General features: G+C 43.4%; 2 protein-coding genes across 2 annotated transcripts; both read left to right on the plus strand.

The window, feature by feature from the left end:
* The first annotated feature begins 5,958 nt into the window (after window positions 1-5,958).
* On the plus strand, window positions 5,959-8,966 carry RPL34 (ribosomal protein L34). The gene is made up of 4 exons (XM_027884740.1): window positions 5,959-6,125; window positions 6,225-6,324; window positions 7,076-7,179; window positions 8,840-8,966. Exons 1-4 carry the CDS (start codon window positions 6,061-6,063, stop codon window positions 8,922-8,924), a joined length of 354 nt encoding a protein of 117 aa, XP_027740541.1. The 5' UTR covers window positions 5,959-6,060; the 3' UTR covers window positions 8,925-8,966.
* A 2,717-nt stretch (window positions 8,967-11,683) lies between these two features.
* Window positions 11,684-15,951, plus strand: OSTC (oligosaccharyltransferase complex non-catalytic subunit). Its single transcript, XM_027884739.1, has 4 exons — window positions 11,684-11,930; window positions 12,094-12,187; window positions 13,773-13,970; window positions 15,291-15,951. Exons 1-4 carry the CDS (start codon window positions 11,792-11,794, stop codon window positions 15,307-15,309), a joined length of 450 nt encoding a protein of 149 aa, XP_027740540.1. The 5' UTR covers window positions 11,684-11,791; the 3' UTR covers window positions 15,310-15,951.
* The last annotated feature ends 1,694 nt before the right edge of the window (window positions 15,952-17,645 follow it).

A 17,645-nucleotide genomic window follows, 5' to 3' on the forward strand; every position in this document is an offset into this window, starting at 1 on the left:
CTCTCCCCAAACTTCTGCAGATAAAGAGTTGTACACTAATTCTCTTTTCAGAGTCCCTGAGATTTCATTAAATAGTATCATCAGTTATTCTTATTTTAAAACTGGGAAAGCTGGACTTAAACCAGTTAGGACTAGTACTTAGGTAACTAGATTGTTAAGGTGTTTGGAAGGTAACACTGAGTCATCTGAAGACATTACACTAAGGAACACAAAACCGTGGTAGCCACCACAAGTGCTCACACTGCTGATTACCCTGCCCTTAATTAAGTGATTTACCCAAGTCTGCCATAGGAAGCCATGTCAGTGGGGGTTGCTTTGCCCCTTTGATCCTGGGCACAGGGCACATCCTCCCTATAAGCCAGAAGAAATGCAGCCATACTCCTTGCATTGGGTGGCTGCTGCTGGGGGAAGGAGCAGTGAGGTGATGATCCCAAACAGCTCCAGAGATGTTTCTAGCACAAGTCTTCCTGGAGATGTGAGATGCCTACAGCATTACACACATTGATGGAAAAGGATTGCCTCCATGCCCTGGATAGTCAGAAGTCTTAGACGTGAGCAGCAGGCAGGATTTGGCTTCATTTGGGACCGAGGTGAAAATACAGTTTTCACAGCCTGGAAAAGCTGTGCAGAGAACCTTTATTTTTTCATTGCTCTGCATGGTAGGTGGGTGGACTGATTTATCACTACTACACCAGGAGAACCAACACAGGAGACATTGTAGGCCAAGGACCCTTGCTGCAGCTGATGTCTCACTTATAGGGACCGATGAAAAGCAAACATGAGCTGTCACCATGCAGAATTCATGTCTCAGCTGCATGTGCTGCCCACGGGCTTGGTACCCTGCTCCATCTCAAAAATTTTCCACAGGGGAAGGGGGAGTGCACACAAAGCCTGTTTAATTAGGCATTGTGTAAGAAGAATGAACTCTGTCCCAAGTGAGATGGAGGACTGCACGTCTCATCCAGATGGTGAATTTTTTAATTTTTTTTTTTTTTTTTAAGGCAGGAGAAAATAAGCAGGTGTGAGTATGGGGCCTACCTGTATTGGTTTTAATCAGCAACTTTAAGCAAACTCAGTGTTCTCATCAGAAAAGGGGAAAAATAAACAGCTGAGCACTGTGATTCATTTACACTTCAAATATACTTTGAGTTGGTTATTCCTCAATTAATCAAATAGCTGGTGTATCCCTAAAGTAGTATAAAGTGACACGCTGTGTGAAATCAATTTTCCCTTCCAAAATCATTAAATTCAGTAGCCTGTGACTACATCCCTGCTAATTCTAGTACCGGTTCTTTCATCCTCCATTAACTTTGGCACGCCTAACAGGCTGTCAAAAATAATTTCCCAGAACGTAAATAATTCAGAAATTAAAAATTAATAAATAATAACAGAGAGCTACTGGGAGATAGACTGGGTCAATTAGTCAGCTCTGCATTCTGTTTCTTCGCAGCAGGGGGGCAGCCACATTCGTTACTAGAATCTTTCCTCCGATTCCTGGGTCTGATTTACGGCTCTTCATTACTGGATCCAGTCAGACACAATTACCTCCATCACTATCTCAGTTCCTAACTTCAAAGAAACACACATTTTCTTGTCTGCTTTTTTTCTCCTTGCAGCAGCCTCAGCTTGACGTCCCTGGAATTTCTTCCACGCGGACTAATTAATAAGACTTTGACTTATCATATTCACTTCTCTTCTTTGATGTCCTACCTTAGTCAATCATCCTATTTAATTAGAATTTCAATGATAACTTTACTTATCTCATGGCTAGATGTAAATTAAAATAACGGGATTTTAATTCTCTTTCTTACAGGGTTATGACATTTCTGACAGAAAAAGTTTCAACCCAAATACGATATTATGTACTTCCTATGCTAGGAGTGCATTCCACTAAATTGTTTTTCCCTTTGCTACAAAATAATTTTGCTTGTTCAACAAGCTCCACTGAAATGGAAATGAACTACAGTTTCTCATAACGTAATTTGCACAGGTCTGTGTTGTGGAAGGTTATGTTGATAGAAATTAATATAATCAGATTATGACACATGCCACATAGTTAATAAGCACAGGGAATGGGAATTTGAAGAAAAAAATTAGCTCTGGAGAGACAGTGGACCATAGGACCTCTTCTTTCTCTCCTTTCCAGCAGTTGCTAGTATTTTTCCAAAGTTTCTTGTTTCCTTTCCGCATATGCAGACCTAATCCTGATGGTTGTACCCAAGCAGCACCAGAGGTTGGATTCTGATTTCAGTGAGACATTTCTAAAGTACATGCTGCTCCCAAAAAGGGCATTATGACTGTAGATTAACAGGAACAGCATATCCTCCAGCTATCACTTTTTTCCCCTCTCTGCAGTACCTAGTACGTGCTTGGACACAGGCTCGCTTTCCTTCCCATGACTCTTACAATTTGCCAGTCTAGCTTGGTACAATAGCAAGCGAATATGAGTGAAAACATCTCTCATTTTTTAAATGAGAAGCTTATGGTGGAGAAAAGCCCTAGAAAGATCCATGAAGAGAAGTTAATGGAGCAGTGGAGTCCTCCTGAGGTCTAGTAGATTCCTGGAATCCTCCAGGAATCTGGAAGTGGCACAGAAGGCCGAAGAAAGAAGAGGGGATCAGGCCAGGCTTATCGAGCCTTATGCATTTTGGAACTCTCACTCTTACTGTGTTGGAACTTTCCATGTGACCAAGGAAATGGTTGTGCACATAGATAGGGGCTTCCAGAGAAAAGAGAGAAAAGGAGAGAACCATGTGGAAAAGAAAGCAAGGATGGCCAGCATAGCAAGAATTAGTCTTAACCTGTGAAAAAAAACATTCTTCTGGTGCAAAAACCAGAATATGGTGACAACTTGCTGGCTGGTGCAAAATGCAGTATATTACCAAACTGCCATCAGAGATGATTATCTTCCTGATCATATCTGGTGGAAAGGAGGTTTCCAGTTTTGCACTGCCAATAAGTAAGCAGACCCCAGAAACCAACCTCTAGTTTTTTTAAGAAGAAAGGTCCACATCCTCAGGCCCTTAGCTTCCACCGACATCCTAGAAGGGGAAAAATAGGTTTTATAGGCTGCCACTCTTACTTTTCCCCATTGTTGGGTTGTGCATTTGCTAACCCATCCCCTTTGTTGTATTCAAGGAAAGAAGAAAATGCATAAAGATTTAATGAGGCATGTTGGACGTGGAAAATAACTGCTCCCAAAAAATATGATTTGGTCCTGTAAAGAGGTAGGAGTAGCAAAGAACATGAGAGAATCACTTGACTACAACTAATCTGTACAAGATGGGCTTAGTGAGCTTGTGCTTCAAATCTTATACCCACATGAGATAAAACAGTTGTCAATAAGCTAACATTTCTAGATGCTGTGGAGAGCCATTTGCCTGTTCCTCTAATAAAACAAACTGAAAATGCTTGAAGAGCTAGGCCAGGCCATCAGCAGAAGAGAACTGCTGGGATTTAATTGACAGCTTCTAAAATTTACACCAGTTGAGTTAAAAGGCCAAAGTAGGGTAAGTTCAAAAAAATATCGATACTGTTGTTCAATAATAGAATAGTTACCTGTTGCATTGACAATATCTAAACTATTCTATCATAATTTAATAGTGTTGTTCTTTAACAATTGGATTCTGTTACACTTTCATATTTAGGCATGATTATTTAATCTAATTTAATTGGCTTTCCTATTCCCCTCAGGGTTCTGGGCCTAGAAAGTTCATCCTAAATACTCTAATTGCTCTGAAATTTACTTGTCGTCTGAAATGTGCTCCTATTTTAAATATACCCTAAAATCTAGTTCATACATATTTTCTCTTCTTTCATGAATAAGAAAAAAAAAATCCTGGTGTCCATAATTTGCACTTAAAAAGAGTCAATAATGAACCAAAATAATAATTATAGATTGAAAACAGGAAGGCGATGGTACAATGAACTGTGAGTTTCAAACCCATAAATAAGGCCAGGAGGACACATCAAAGCTTTCTGAGCACCCGCTACTCTCCAAAAGCAAAGCTGAAGCCGCTAACGATGGCAGCGGATGCCGTATGAAGATCTTTTCTTTTCCCAGGGATCTACCAGAGGCTAAATAGATTTCACAGAATATTCTGAGTTGTGAGGGACCCACGAGGATCGCTGAGTCCAACTCTTAAGTTAATGGCCCCTACAGGGGTCAAGCCCGCAAACCTTGGTGTTCTTAGCACCATGCTCTAACCAACTGAGCTAATCTCAGCAGTCAGAAAATTTGACCCAAATCAGGAAATTTGTACGATGCTGACAGCTGAATGCAGGGAGGGTGTATTTCAAGAGAAAGATCAACTGTGTCCCGTTTCCCCTCTGTTTTTTATTAGGTACCTGTGGCTTGGAAATGGTATTTTGAGTCAGGCGGACCTTTGACCTGACCAACAGAGAAAGTTTTATATCTTCTTGCTCCTGCTTGAGCACCTGCCCCGGAGCACACGAGACAGTGGGTGCGCGTCTTGGTAAACAGGCACAAGAATTTTCCACCCAGGACTCCCAGTGCAGTGCTGGCACAGCGAGGGAGTGTCAGACAAATGTGGGTGCTGTGTTGCTCTCCACAGGACTCAGTTTGAGGATCAGCCTGTCAGCCTGGTGCAGAGTCCGGGAGGGGAACGGAACACGGCAAGGACAGCCCTGTGGTGCTCCAGGCACGGCATCCAAGGGATTCCGGCACGAGAAGGGGCGCAGTCTTCAGGGAGGGGAGACCAGCTTTTTTCCCTGCGGAACTTTTGTTTAAGACACACACAGCTTCCAGGCGTGTTACCTGCTGGTTTGGCATGAGAAAACCACGTGTGAATGACCTGTCGTTCAGAGCTTGGAACGGCAGCCTGAGAAATTGTTTCTGGGACCATAGGTACGTAAATACCATAACGGAGCACAAAACTTTTTTTTTTTTTTTGGGGGGGGGGGCAGGAGGCGGGTAAGCAGCTGCAGAGGAACCCTGGGAAAGGTGGAGCGTCTGCAGCAGAGCGGGCTCTTTCGTGCTTCACCGCGACCCGCACAGTCCCCGCCCCTCTCAGTGCCCCGCCCCACCCCGTCCGTACAACATGGCTCCACCCTTGCCCCTTCCCTCCGTACAACATGGCGGCGCCCTCACGCCACTGCGGCCTGGGGGACGCTATTACTTCCGGGTTTCAGCTCGCAGCCTTTTCACTGTTACTCCGCGCGCTCTTGCTTCCTCTTCCGGGTCTGGCAGTTCCAGGTATGGTGAAGGGGCCTGGGTGCTGCGCTCGCCCATCCACCCCCATCCGCGGCAGGGCGGGCGGCCGGGGGGCTAGGGGCACCGCGGGGCTGTGCACAGGGAGCGGCGGCGCCGCTGCCTCCCGCGCTTGGGCTGGCGGTGCGGCAGAGCTGCCCGATGGGAGAGGCCGGGCCTGCCGGGCAGCGCCCGCGTCTCCCGGGCCTCATTGAGCGGTCTGTGCCTGGGCTGCGGCTAACACAGCTTGCTCTCGGATAAGATAGGAAATTATACGGCTTGCTACTGCTCAGTTTACGGCCTTGTCGGTGCAGCTTGTGTTGGCTATAAAATAAGTAGCTTATTATAAAACTATGTGCGTGGTGTAAATATGAGCCTGCGTGGTAAGGGTTTTCATCTACTGCAGTGTTTTTTCAGTGCAAAGAGCCTTTTCAGGTAATACAATACGACTTTTTATTGGCAAGTTCAGGTTGGAGCAATAGGATTATAAAATCCGAGGTTTATGTTGATTATAAAATACGTAGCTGCTCAAGCTTAAAGCAGTTCCTTAGGGGAGCACGACATCACACGGGCAAGACCAGGATATTGAGCAGCCTTCGAGTTAGTTCAAATGGATCCTCGTTGCAAACCATGTTGTACCTGCTGTCACTTGTTTTGCTGGTTTTTTTTAGTTGTATGGACTGTTATTGATGGGAAAATGCTCGAATTTTATTAATACAGAACTTACAGCCGCCGATTTACGCCCTGGACAGTGGTACAGCACGGGTGGTACTGTGATATGTGAACTTCCATGCAGACACCCAAACCTTAAACTAGCACCGCTTTGTTTTTGGCTCCCTCAGGTGTAAAAAATGGTCCAGCGCCTGACCTACCGCCGTAGGCTGTCCTACAACACAGCTTCCAACAAGACCAGACTGTAAGTAAGATGGTTTCTAAGAAAACTGACGTTTTAAGATGGTGACAGTTGAGTTTTAGTTGTTGCATTCAACTGTGTGTTTCTTTCTGCCACGCTCAGGTCCCGAACACCCGGGAACAGGATTGTTTACCTTTACACCAAGAAAGTGGGGAAGGCACCCAAGTCAGCCTGTGGGATATGCCCAGGAAGGCTTCGTGGTGTGAGTATGAGCCTGGCTGGCACAAGGGTGTTTCTCCATAGCAATGTTTTTTCAGTATAAAGAGCCATTTCAAGTAATGTGATGTACCTGTTTATTGGCGAGTTCTAGTTGTAATAACTTCTTTAGTATATTCTTCTCCAAATGTTGCAAGATTTAACTGGTAAAATGAGCTTTGGAAACTCGAACAGTAACTGCTTTTTAATGTTTGAGACTTGCATTACTGTTACATTTGAACCCTCTTGTTTCATAACGTGGAAATTTTTAAAGCCGGACGAGGTGATTCTGTAGCAGATTTAAAAATCTCTATTGGACCTGTTAGACTTGCAGAAAAAAAAGGGTAAGCCGAGCTTTAGAAAACTTAGAGGAGTGAATGTTTTTAGTCTGATACTTTTCTTCCAAATGATTTCTTGATGTAACATCATTGCTTTAAACACTTAAAAATGCTTGAGTTATGTCAGTCTTAAAGCAGTTCCTTGAGAACCCTTGAGAAAACAGTCTCTTATTGTAAACAATTTTTTTTACAAACCTGTTGGTGAAACCCTATGGTAGAATGAAAAGACCAGCTTGGGAGTGCTGAACGTGGCACGTACAGTGAGCTATGACTTCAGTCACTTCTTAGCATCTTGAATATCAAGTCAACTTCAGGTGTTGCTGCCTTTCTTTAAAAACTGTGAAAGGGATATTGTTTTTTATATGGCTGTTACCCAAAATCACTGCCTTACAACACACTTCCCGTTTTTGCTCTCTGTAGGTCCGTGCTGTGCGCCCCAAAGTTCTCATGAGGCTGTCCAAAACGAAGAAGCATGTTAGCAGGGCCTATGGTGGTTCCATGTGTGCCAAGTGTGTCCGTGACAGGTAAGCTTACGGAAAGGGAACTTCACTCTTGAGGTTACTCCGTGTGAGAATTTTACATCTCTCTGCATTTTTGTAATGTGGGCTGAAACTTTGAAGACTTGTCTGACACTGGTGTAGTGAAATGGAGAGAGTCAGCTTGGAGCTTGTGGGCAGCAGCGTCTGTCCCTGTCCCTTGGACTGAGCTACCTACTGTATATGGAGCTCCTTTGTAGAGACCTCATGTTCTTTGTGATCTTATACTGCACGGTTACTTGGGTGCTAAAAGTCTGCTCATGCTGCATTTTTGTTTTGTGTTGAGCCTCCATAGACTTCTCTCATCTGCTGTCCTATTCTTTTGTCTTACACAAAGTTACTAGTGCAAGTTTAGTTGAATTTCTCGCTTCTTGGTAGTGTTTTGGGATTCAGAGATATTATTTGGCTGCGTGTTAAGCATCTTTATGTGATTAAGCTTTAAGATGGCCTTTGCTGGACCTCACTAAATTCAGTTTTATTGTGTAACAGCTGTACATCCTATACTTCCTTGGCAAAAAAATGACCAAAAATGATGTCAAATTATGTCATCCCTGTGAATGGCAACCAAAGCAGGTCTCTGGTAATCAGCAGTCTAGTGACAGTGGGGTTTTTTGGTTTTGTTTTTTTGTTGGGTTTTTTGGGTGGTGATTTTTTTTATTTGGTTGGTTGATTGGTTGGTTTTTTTTGGCACGTGGGAGTTCTTAAATTGCATTAGATGCCACTGAAGATGAGTTGTTACAGCTGCAGATCCAAAGCATAACTTCACTGAGTTGAAAACCGTTTTTTTTTCCCCCCGAGTATTTTTCTAAACACTTAATAAGATTGATAGGTATTTTTTAATGCATGAGTACGTCTTAGTCTGCCTAAACAAAAAAACACAGCTCCTTCCCTGTAATGGTTGGGTTTTCTCCTGCTCCTCCTAAGGCATCTTTGTTAGGTTTTTGTGTACTGCAAAAGTAACCATATATACCCAATGCATAGGGAAGGTACTTAAATGTTCAAAGGTAGAAAAGTGTGTATGGTGTATTTGTGTTTTAACTCAAAACCACCAGATAGGCCATTGATAGGTGAGTACTTTTGCACAGGTCTGTCCATCTGCGTGCTGGCCCTGCATTAGTTCCAGAAATAGTTGTATTTGGGCATGACTTGACCTGCTAGGCTTTTCCCTGTTGATGTGCAAAGGAGCTTTAATCCTGACGGGAACTGTTCCTGTTTTTGATAACTGGATGCACCTAAGTTTCCCACAATTCTGTGGAAGAGGGCTGACCATGACTGGTCACACCAATGATGACTTTAAGTGCAGCTAAATTAATTTGCTGGTTAGAAGTTCTGCTTTTTGCTTTTGAAGGCAGTAACTTTCCTAGTGTTCAGCCATTGTGTATTACCTTGCTTACCTACAAGCCACTCACCCTAAATTTATAGGCACAGTAGGCTTTCTTCCCCAAACCACTACATTCATCCAGTGTCACTGTCCCTGTCTCTTGCTGCTGGCAAGAACATGGACAGTTTCCCTTTTTGTGTAATTGTGGAACTAGCACCACATGTGCAATGGATGTTGGAGACTGCAAAATTAATTGTAACTTGTGTTATTTTTGTGTTTTTACTGAAGTAGGTAGATACATGTTCTCAAGTTGTTTTTCTTTTCCAGGATCAAACGAGCTTTTCTTATTGAGGAGCAGAAGATCGTTGTGAAAGTACTGAAGGCACAAGCACAGAGCCAGAAGTCAAAATGAATCTATTTGTAGTTTCATCCCAATAAATGAAAGCTCCACTTCTCTTGTGTCCTGTCATTCCGTGTTCTGTTCAAAGCTGGTAGGAGCTGCTTCTCACGGCTTATAGAATGCAGAACTGGGGTTTGGTGCAACAAAACCCGTAAGTCGGGATGCTCTGTTCTGTGCTGTGTGCTACAGGGAAATCAAGCAGGTGGAAGGAGGTCTGGTTAAACAGGACTCCCAGCTCCACCTCACAGTCCTGTGGAGGGACTGGAGTAACTTTGAGCTGCGCAGGTTTTCTTTCTTTATGGCAACAGCTGTATATGAAGTCATCAGAGAACTTGGCTCAGAAGAAAGTTTGGACTCTGAAAAGGAAAAGCATACCGTCAAAAGAAGGAAGACTGTCGGGTGAAGAAGAGGAGAGCTAGTGTAGGCCTAAGGTAGATTTTTTTTTTTGTTTTAATTGTATGTGATACATTTACCATTACTTGAATCCGAAGTGGAGGGAATAGTCTGACTTCTCAAAACCATTGCTGTACCTACCAGACAATTGCACACTGCTATATCTGGATCTCCTGGAAGAAAGCTGCAGTTGCTGTATCCTGTTCTTTGGGTGCTTCCTGGGTCAGCACTCATAGGTATGATACCAGCAGAGCTCCAGGGTGCAGCTAAGGCAGACTTTTAATGACTTCCAGATTAGGTTTTAGAGGAGCAATTTAGGCCTCTGGTATTGAAACTTGAACCAAAATTCTGATGGTTTATCACCAAGGACGGTAATGTAAAAAGTGAAAATGGCTTCAGTTTTGTAGAGAGCTCTAAATGTGCCTTTAATGCTATGCAGGAGTGTTTTAAGACCCTCAGGGTAATTCTTGTGTTACCTGTGGGTGCAGTGGTATTCCTCACTCCCAGCTCCTAATTTTTAACTACTTTTAGTATATGACTAGAATCTATCTATTCTTACCAATAATTTTTTCAAAAAGTGGTGAGCTCCACTATGAGAACAAGGAGGGAGGCCCGTCAGGCCCTACAGAGGACAGAAGACAGAGCTGGTGAAAAGCCCTGCCCTTTGGTTGGCAGCAAGCTGGTGCTTTGGGTAAGGTGCCTGCCAACTCACCTGGGTGTGACAACACTAGATGGCTGCAATCCAGGGAATCTGACTTAACACCGTGCATGGTGAAAGGAGCTGTACCTCTCCAGTAATTTCTTCACAGTGTCCCAAGTTGTTAAAATGATTCTGTCAGTGTTCTCAAAATAAATGTTGTAGGTTTAAGTTAAGAAGGGTTTTTCCTCAGCTCAGGTTATGCTAAAACTTGTTGCAAAGGCTGCAGCTAATTAAAGGAGGTTTATGTAAGACTAACATCAGTACCCTGACATTTTTAGGTGCTGTTACTATAGCTAGTTTATGAGATTAAAATTTTATTAGTTGTCTTCCAGTGCTAGTACAAACTTCAGTACTTCAACGTGCTGGAAAAAGTTTTAACGCAAGAAGCAGCAAGTAGGGCAGGCATGTCTAACTTGCCCTAGAGGTGCTATTTTTTTGTTTTAAAAGCTGTGAGATTAGAGTTTTTCTTCAGGCTTTTGGAAAGGAGGCAAGATGGAGGGAGAACACTTTTGGAATAATGAGGGTAAGTGTCATAAATGTCTGTCGAAAGGCACAGAGGGAGGGAGATTTTCTCAAACAGAAAGGCCAACGCTGAAAATAGCAAATTATATATTACATGATTGTGCTGAGAGACAGCAGCTCTGAGCTAGAAGTGGTATTGCCACTGTCAGCTGAAATAAAAGCAGTCGTTAGGCAAAATGTCAGTGAAATGGTAAGAAGGCTCTTATTTTTTTTTTAACAGTTTCAGCAGATGGTGCCATGCGGATATGGGGGCGGTCATTTAGGGCAGGGCTGTGCAGTGGGAAGTAGGGCTGGATGGCTTGGTGAGGTGGGGCGAGTTCAGCTGGAGCACGTGCTTTTAAGTGCACTCCTGTAACCTGGAATTAAAGGCTCTCCTCTGCGCCTTCCATGAAGCAAGAGGAACTAAATAAGCTTCCATGGAAAATAGGGAGTTCCTCCTCTAAGTGCTGCCTGGTGCGGCTGGCCTCGACTGATGAGGTGTTTGCATGCTTGCAGGAGTGTGTGAGCTGGTCTGTAATGTGCAGGTAACCCGGGTGCTCTCAGCAGCTACTGCTGGACTGTGCCTTCTCCCCCTGGTCTCGTTGTGCAGCTGCCGGGGTCTCTTCTGGCTGCGGCTCAGGATGGGCACCACATCCACCACGTCCCAAGGTGCGGGCGAGGGGCATCCCAGCCCCACTCTCCTGCAAACACAGGCACTGGGGTGAGGCTACTATGCATCTTGCTGTGTTCTGCGGTGCCGAGCGGCAGTGTTCCCACCGGGAACACAGGTGTTCCCAGCCCCATCCCCGGCGCCGGGACCCGCCAGGCGCACACGTGGCTGCCCGGCCCGGGGGCGGGGCCCGCGCACTGGCCACGCCCCAGGCCACGCCCACACCCCCGAGCCGTTACCCGGCACAGACACGTCAGATCTGCTGGGTCCTGGCAGGTGAGTAAGACAGATAGAACATCCAGCGGCGGACGAGCAGCCTTTCCAAAGTTTTTAGGCAGAAAAAAAACCAAATTTTTTTTTATACCTGTCCGTTCCGTCGGGGCCTGGATTTTGAGTGCTTTGTTCAGTCTGTGGTTTTAAAAATTTGTCTATTTTTTCCCCTGTCAGGACGCGGCAGCCCATTTCCGCTTCCGCCTTCGTGTCCGGCCGCGGAGGACCCGGCGGCGGCGGGACGAGCCGGGCAGGGAGGGAAGGGGAAAAAGGAGGGAAGAAGAGAGGGAAAAAGGGAGGGAGCAGCGGTGCCGCGGCTGCCCCCGGGACCGCACCGCCGCCGCCATGGAGACGCTGTACCGCCTGCCCTTCGCCGTGCTTGAGTGCCCCAACATCAAGCTGAAGCGGCCGGGCTGGGTGCACATGCCCTCGGCCATGACCGTGTACGCGCTGGTGGTCGTGTCCTACTTTCTCATTACCGGAGGTGAGGCCCCGCTCACGGAGCGGCTCCTCCTCGGCCCCTGCCGGCCCCGGGCGGCGGATCCTTTCCCGGGTCCGACCCTCGGCCAGCCCCGGGCGTCCCTGCGAGGCCAGAGCCGTTCTCGCTGTTGCGGCTCCAAACCGGTCCCTTGCTTTCCTTCCCGCAGGAATTATCTATGACGTGATCGTGGAGCCTCCCAGCGTGGGGTCGATGACAGACGAACACGGACATCAGAGGCCGGTGGCCTTCCTGGCGTACAGGTAGGAGCAGGTGCCCGAGCACAGGGGGAACAAACCCCACTTTACAGAGCTGTGAGTCTACTTTTTTTTTCCCTTTTGAGCTCTTTGTGGAAGGCACGAACTGTTCTATATCAGTTCTTGGTTTGCAAATAGTAAAAACCCAAACAAACAAACAAAAACAAACAAAAGAACCCAAACCAGCATAAAAAACAATTGATATTTAAAAACTGAGTCCTAAAACTTTAAAAAATGAAAACTCTGGTAAAAAAAAAAAAAAAAAAAAAAAAGTCTGGTGCTGGCAATAATTCTGTTTCCTGCTGTTCGAGTTGTGTTTTATAGTGGATGCAGATACATTTGATCATTTTTTCATAGCAACACACAAGATGTTTGTGAAATTTCTGGTTCTGGCCTTTAAACTCTAGTGTAATTGGGATTCATGTGTCTGAGGGTGGGGAACATAATTACAAGTATGCAACAACGGTGTCTTCTTGGAGCCTTTTACTGAAAACAAGCTAGAAACCTCTTAGAAAGAGATTGCTCTGACTAAATCTGCATTTGTAGCTGTGGGTATTCTATGTGTGTGGAAACAAATAGGGATTTTTGTTAAATGCCAAAAAAGTTGTTTAAATCTGTGAGGTCTGCGGCATGCTTGATGTACAGAATTTGACTTGGACTAGATACAGTATGTATTTCAGACTGGCTTGGGTTGTTCCAGCGCAGAAGAATCTGGCTTCTGCAGGGAGTTGCTTGCCCTTTAGCACAAGTCAGTGTAAACAACATGAAAGAAGACCAACTTGTTTGTTTTCAGGATATGAGGCATTAATGGTAATCTCTGTTTCTGTATTGGCACGCACAGCAGTTTCATCAGTGCCAGTTCTATGAGATTGCTAGTATTGCTAATTACAAGGATAGGAAAATGGTTTGGTGACTGTGGGAAGCAGGAGATTGTGATCCAGGTGCAATATGTGATCTTTCTGCACCTCGTTGTCCCCTCTCTCCACCTGAGCTTTGTCAGAAGGAATTCTGCCTGTCTGGACTGACAGAGAACCGGGACACCTTCAGGATGGGTCCCTGCAATGGATATGTGCAGGCTCAGTGAGCAGAATATCCTGCAGGCAGGAATTGCTGTGTGCTGGCACCGGCATGTGCTTCATGTGCTGACACACTGCTCTGAGTGGGATTTGTCCAGGGGTGAGGACTCAGGCGATCTGCCTAAACGGCAGGATGGAAATAGGAAGGTTGTGGTTCTGTGCCCTGAGCCATCTGTTTAACCAGGGACTTGCTTGGAACAGATATTTCTGAAAACTGATGAGCCTGTGCAGTAGCCATTAGTGTTCACTGCTATGTGTAAATCCACTGGTGTGTTTGACTGGTCACCTTGCAGACTTGTCAGCCCTGGAGATAAGTTACATAGTGAAGTCTTGATGTAATTGTATAACTTGGTTTCCTGATTACGTTTAGTTAGAAAGTCAGCCATCAAAGTGAATCATCCTCTGTGTTTGTACAGCAAAAGCAGGTCAAAAATGTAAAGCTGAAATGTAAATAATTTCTTTAATCTTTTTTGGACTTCTCTTCTTCCCTTCACCCTTTTTTTTTTTTCTTTTAGAGTAAATGGACAGTATATTATGGAAGGCCTCGCATCCAGCTTCCTCTTCACAATGGGTGGCCTAGGATTCATAATTCTGGATCGATCCAATGCACCAAATATCCCCAAGTTGAATAGATTTCTTTTGCTCTTTATTGGATTTGTCAGCGTGCTTTTGAGCTTCTTCATGGCCAGAGTTTTCATGAGGATGAAATTACCGTAAGTGATTGAATTATCTTTCAGCTTTTCTTCTCCTTGTGGGCTCATGTGTGCCATGTTAAATTTAAGAGTAACAGCAAGTACAGTGATCTTTAGCTTGACTATAAGTTTCTCTCTTCAACACTTTTTTTGGAACACCTTGAGTGAGGTGGGATGCTTTGGGAGCCAGCTACTGTAAGATTGTGCTGTGATTAAAAAAGGGTGACAGTTCCTGGTAAGTAAAAAAATACAATTAGTGAGTCTGACTTGGTCAGTGTACCTGAAAATTCATTATATGTACTGGTCAGGTAAAAGTAGTTACAAATGAGTGCTTTGAGGAAGAAGAAAGTGTCAGAGAAAGGTGAGTTCTTTATAGGGACAGTGTACCTGAGAGATCATAACTAGAATAATTGATGGTAGCAGTAATGAGTGTTCAAAAACGTTCAAAGCAGTCCTAAAGTAAAGATGATGTCTGGGTTTTCGTTGTTGTTGTTGCTGGAAAACTGAATAGAACATTAGAGCCTGCAATGTATATGGTGTTGTAATGCATCTGTATTCACAGATCAAACAGTAGAAAAGATCTGGAGCTTTCAGACTATGCAAAATCCAAATATCCAAATGCAGGTTTTCCAATTTCTTCCCCCCTTTTTATTTTTCAGTCCATCTGTTTAATTTAGAATAGCTGAAACCTGATGTCTGAGGGTACTGGTACCTAATTTTTGGAGCAACTCCATGAAGGGTTGACTTAATAGTGACAGTCATTCTTCCTTTTTGTGCCTCTGCAGCATAGTTAAAAGTTTTCTTTCCTAACACAGAAGTGAACCCTGGCAGCAGAGACCTGGATAGGAACCTGTATTGTCTTGCTTCATTGATGCTATATTTTGCTATGATGCTATGATGATATATTTTTTTGTTTCATTGAGTACACGTGTCTTAAGAGGTCTCTTTCTGAAATTCATTAAAGAAACAGGACTTCAGAGAAATGGAAGAGAAAAAGAGAACAGATTTGTGTTGAATGCCAGAAAAGATCAGGTTATATTGAATACCTTAACAGTAGTAGTTTGTGTAAAGGGTACAAATAAAGAACCTTTCATAGGGTGTAGCGTGGGCTTCAGAAATTCCAAACAATTATCAAAGTTGGATTTAGAATAGGCTCATCCATTTTCAGTGTTCACTGAAGGAAATCAACTGAGGAAGGAGTGTGTAGTTAAGATGGCCAAATAGCCCTCGTCAGCAGTTGTTTTGGCAGTCTACAGTTTTGTTTTGAGGTTGTGTATCTCTTGATTTTTGAGGAGTGCGGCCTGTGTTTGCTCTTTTTCTGACTTATTTTGTTTTCTGTAGGGGCTACTTGATGGGTTAGTACCTCTTGTGGTGTGTGAAAGCTCAAGCTGAATTTACTTCTCTTCATGAAATGTTTAAGAAGAAACAGGAAGAAACAAGTTCCATAGTCACCATCAACAACAGCAAAGAGACCTGGCCATGAGAAACAACTACAGAAGGAGTGCTTCCTCTGCAAACAAACTCTCGCTACCAATGGCTGATTTGTAGTACTCCAGCAATGTTTTATCATTTCTGATGTAGAGCTTTTGAAAAAGAGAAGTTACCTAGCTGAGTATTTCTTTTATATCCCAACTCAGTATGAAGTTACCTTTAGCTCTACCTAAAATGAGTATTTGCCATTGACTTGACAGTTCTTTGTTGCAGGTCTGTCTCCTCTTCCCTGTGTGGCACAATTACATGTGTGAATCAGAGAAGAAACACCTGAAACAATATTTCCAGGTTATAATCAGAAAATTAGTAACTTTGGATGTTTCACAGCTGAAATACCATGTGTCTGAAATTATTTCAAAGGCACCTTTTGCCTTGATATTAATGGCTCTATGTGAGCAAATCCAGACGTGCACTGGGAAAGGCAAACTGTATGAATGTGCATTTTTTTTTTTAAGAAAAAGTGTACAAAAGGAGCCAAATAAAACTTATTTTCTACAAAATTATTTTAATTCTATGCCATTTGTGGAGCTTTTTCTTGTGTGCATGGATGTTCTACATCCAGACTTGAGATGCCATACCATGACTGTACAATTTCAGCTCTCTTTTTTGCTGTTGGATAATGATATTTTTTATTTTCTTTTTTTAATATCAGGGACAAGAAACCTCATTTTCCTTGAACTTGTATTATATGCAAACAGCATACTCTTATTAGTAGCCAAGAAAACTTACTTTTGAAGCTGCTGCTCTTTTGTATGAGGGGCAAAGTTCCAACTTAATTTCTCTTAATTTGAAAAGATTGAATGTTACTGATACGTTTCATTCAAGTAATGTATTGCATTTTGGAGGAAGGAAAGGTAAATATCTTTTTTTTTTTTTTTGCAAGCCACGTGTGTTTGAATCACTATTTCAGTCAGTGTAATAATTTTCAGTGAGAAAAGTAATTTATTCACGTCATTGTGAAGTAAGCATTACTGGTCACATACTTTATCAGATTTCTAAGCTAGATTTTAGTCATCTGCTCTCGGGATGTCACTTCTACTCTCTCATTCTTATATGCAGTGTGACAGTTTTGCATCTGTTCATCTTACATGTTTATCATTATGATTTAAGGTTGTTTAAGTTGTTTTATGAGGCTCATAACTGCAGTGTTTCCAGTCTTTTAGAAGCACTTGTCCTTTGGTCACTCTGGTTTTGATGAGACACATGCTTACCTTCAAGGGGGAGCACTGATGTTATGTAAGTAAATAACTGGATACACAGATCAAATTTTTAATGCATCTGAATATAATCAAGATTCTCTGGCTCAGTGCTTGTTCCACTGCAGTTCAGCTTCAACCTCCCAAATTTGCAGCTGGTTCTAAATGGAGCATGCTCTTAAACAGTGGTTTTAAAGGCATGGTTCAGTGCCTGTGGTCTGTGCAGTGCATTTCGTTATAATTGCCCGCCAGATGATGTGACTTGAAACAACAGATAAAACAGACATAATTGCAAGGTAGAAGATAGTTTTACTTTCCCAGAACTAAGAACAGTGACTGTGTCTGCAACAAAGAAGCCTGAATGAACATCACTTATGTTTCTTTAGTCACAGGCTACAAGCTTAGTCTGGTACGGTTATCTGCCAGGGTATGAGGCACAGAGAGAACAAGGAAAACAAACGCAGAGCAGAAGACAGACCACCCAGAAATAAGACGCATGCTGGGTAGGAAGATTGCAGAATACACAGCTGGAGATTGGTTCATTTTGGATGTGGGTTGGAGGCTTCTCGGTCACCCAAGGAAAAATTTCTACTGAGCACTGTCAGTGTGGAAAGAAGAGGTATTGCTATGCTTTACAGGAATCCCATTTTCAGTTAAAGAAAGCTTGATACTTTCTGCAGCTGTCTGCTGTTCTCTGTAGGTAACAGCAGGTGGCCTCTAGTGTAGGGACTTGGAAAAGTAATAGGAATATTTCAGTGACTGAAAGAAAACTTCAGTAACTAGTGACAATGTCCATCTGTGTTTTGTGTTCATATCTTCAAGGTTCAACTGAACAAAATTGTGGAGTGGGAGATTAAAAACAAAACTGAAACACTGTGGTAAAGGTAAAGCAGAGCTTATGGGAACACATCTTTTTGTGATTAAAACCAGAAATTTGGCCTGCTTCCAAGTGAAATAAAAAGAGTCGGATTGAAGTGGAGAGGTTTGATTTTCTGGCTCTCTTGATGGA

The sequence above is a fragment of the Empidonax traillii genome, unplaced genomic scaffold (assembly GCF_003031625.1).
Source record: "Empidonax traillii isolate 1590-97213 ecotype Southwest subspecies unplaced genomic scaffold, ASM303162v1 scaffold154:size1206225, whole genome shotgun sequence".
In the NCBI taxonomy this organism is placed as follows: Eukaryota; Metazoa; Chordata; class Aves; order Passeriformes; family Tyrannidae; genus Empidonax; species Empidonax traillii.

What these genes read in the sequence shown, in the direction of transcription:
- RPL34 (XM_027884740.1), top strand. Translation starts at nt 6,061, where the DNA reads ATGGTCCAGCGCCTGACCTACCGCCGTAGGCTGTCCTACAACACAGCT. An exon ending in GCTTCCAACAAGACCAGACT is followed by an intron (nt 6,126 to 6,224) that starts GTAAGTAAGATG and finishes TGCCACGCTCAG; the next exon opens with GTCCCGAACACCCGGGAACA. An exon ending in GCCAAGTGTGTCCGTGACAG is followed by an intron (nt 7,180 to 8,839) that starts GTAAGCTTACGG and finishes TTTCTTTTCCAG; the next exon opens with GATCAAACGAGCTTTTCTTA.
- OSTC (XM_027884739.1), top strand. Translation starts at nt 11,792, where the DNA reads ATGGAGACGCTGTACCGCCTGCCCTTCGCCGTGCTTGAGTGCCCCAAC. An exon ending in CTACTTTCTCATTACCGGAG is followed by an intron (nt 11,931 to 12,093) that starts GTGAGGCCCCGC and finishes TCCTTCCCGCAG; the next exon opens with GAATTATCTATGACGTGATC. An exon ending in GTGGCCTTCCTGGCGTACAG is followed by an intron (nt 12,188 to 13,772) that starts GTAGGAGCAGGT and finishes TTTTTCTTTTAG; the next exon opens with AGTAAATGGACAGTATATTA.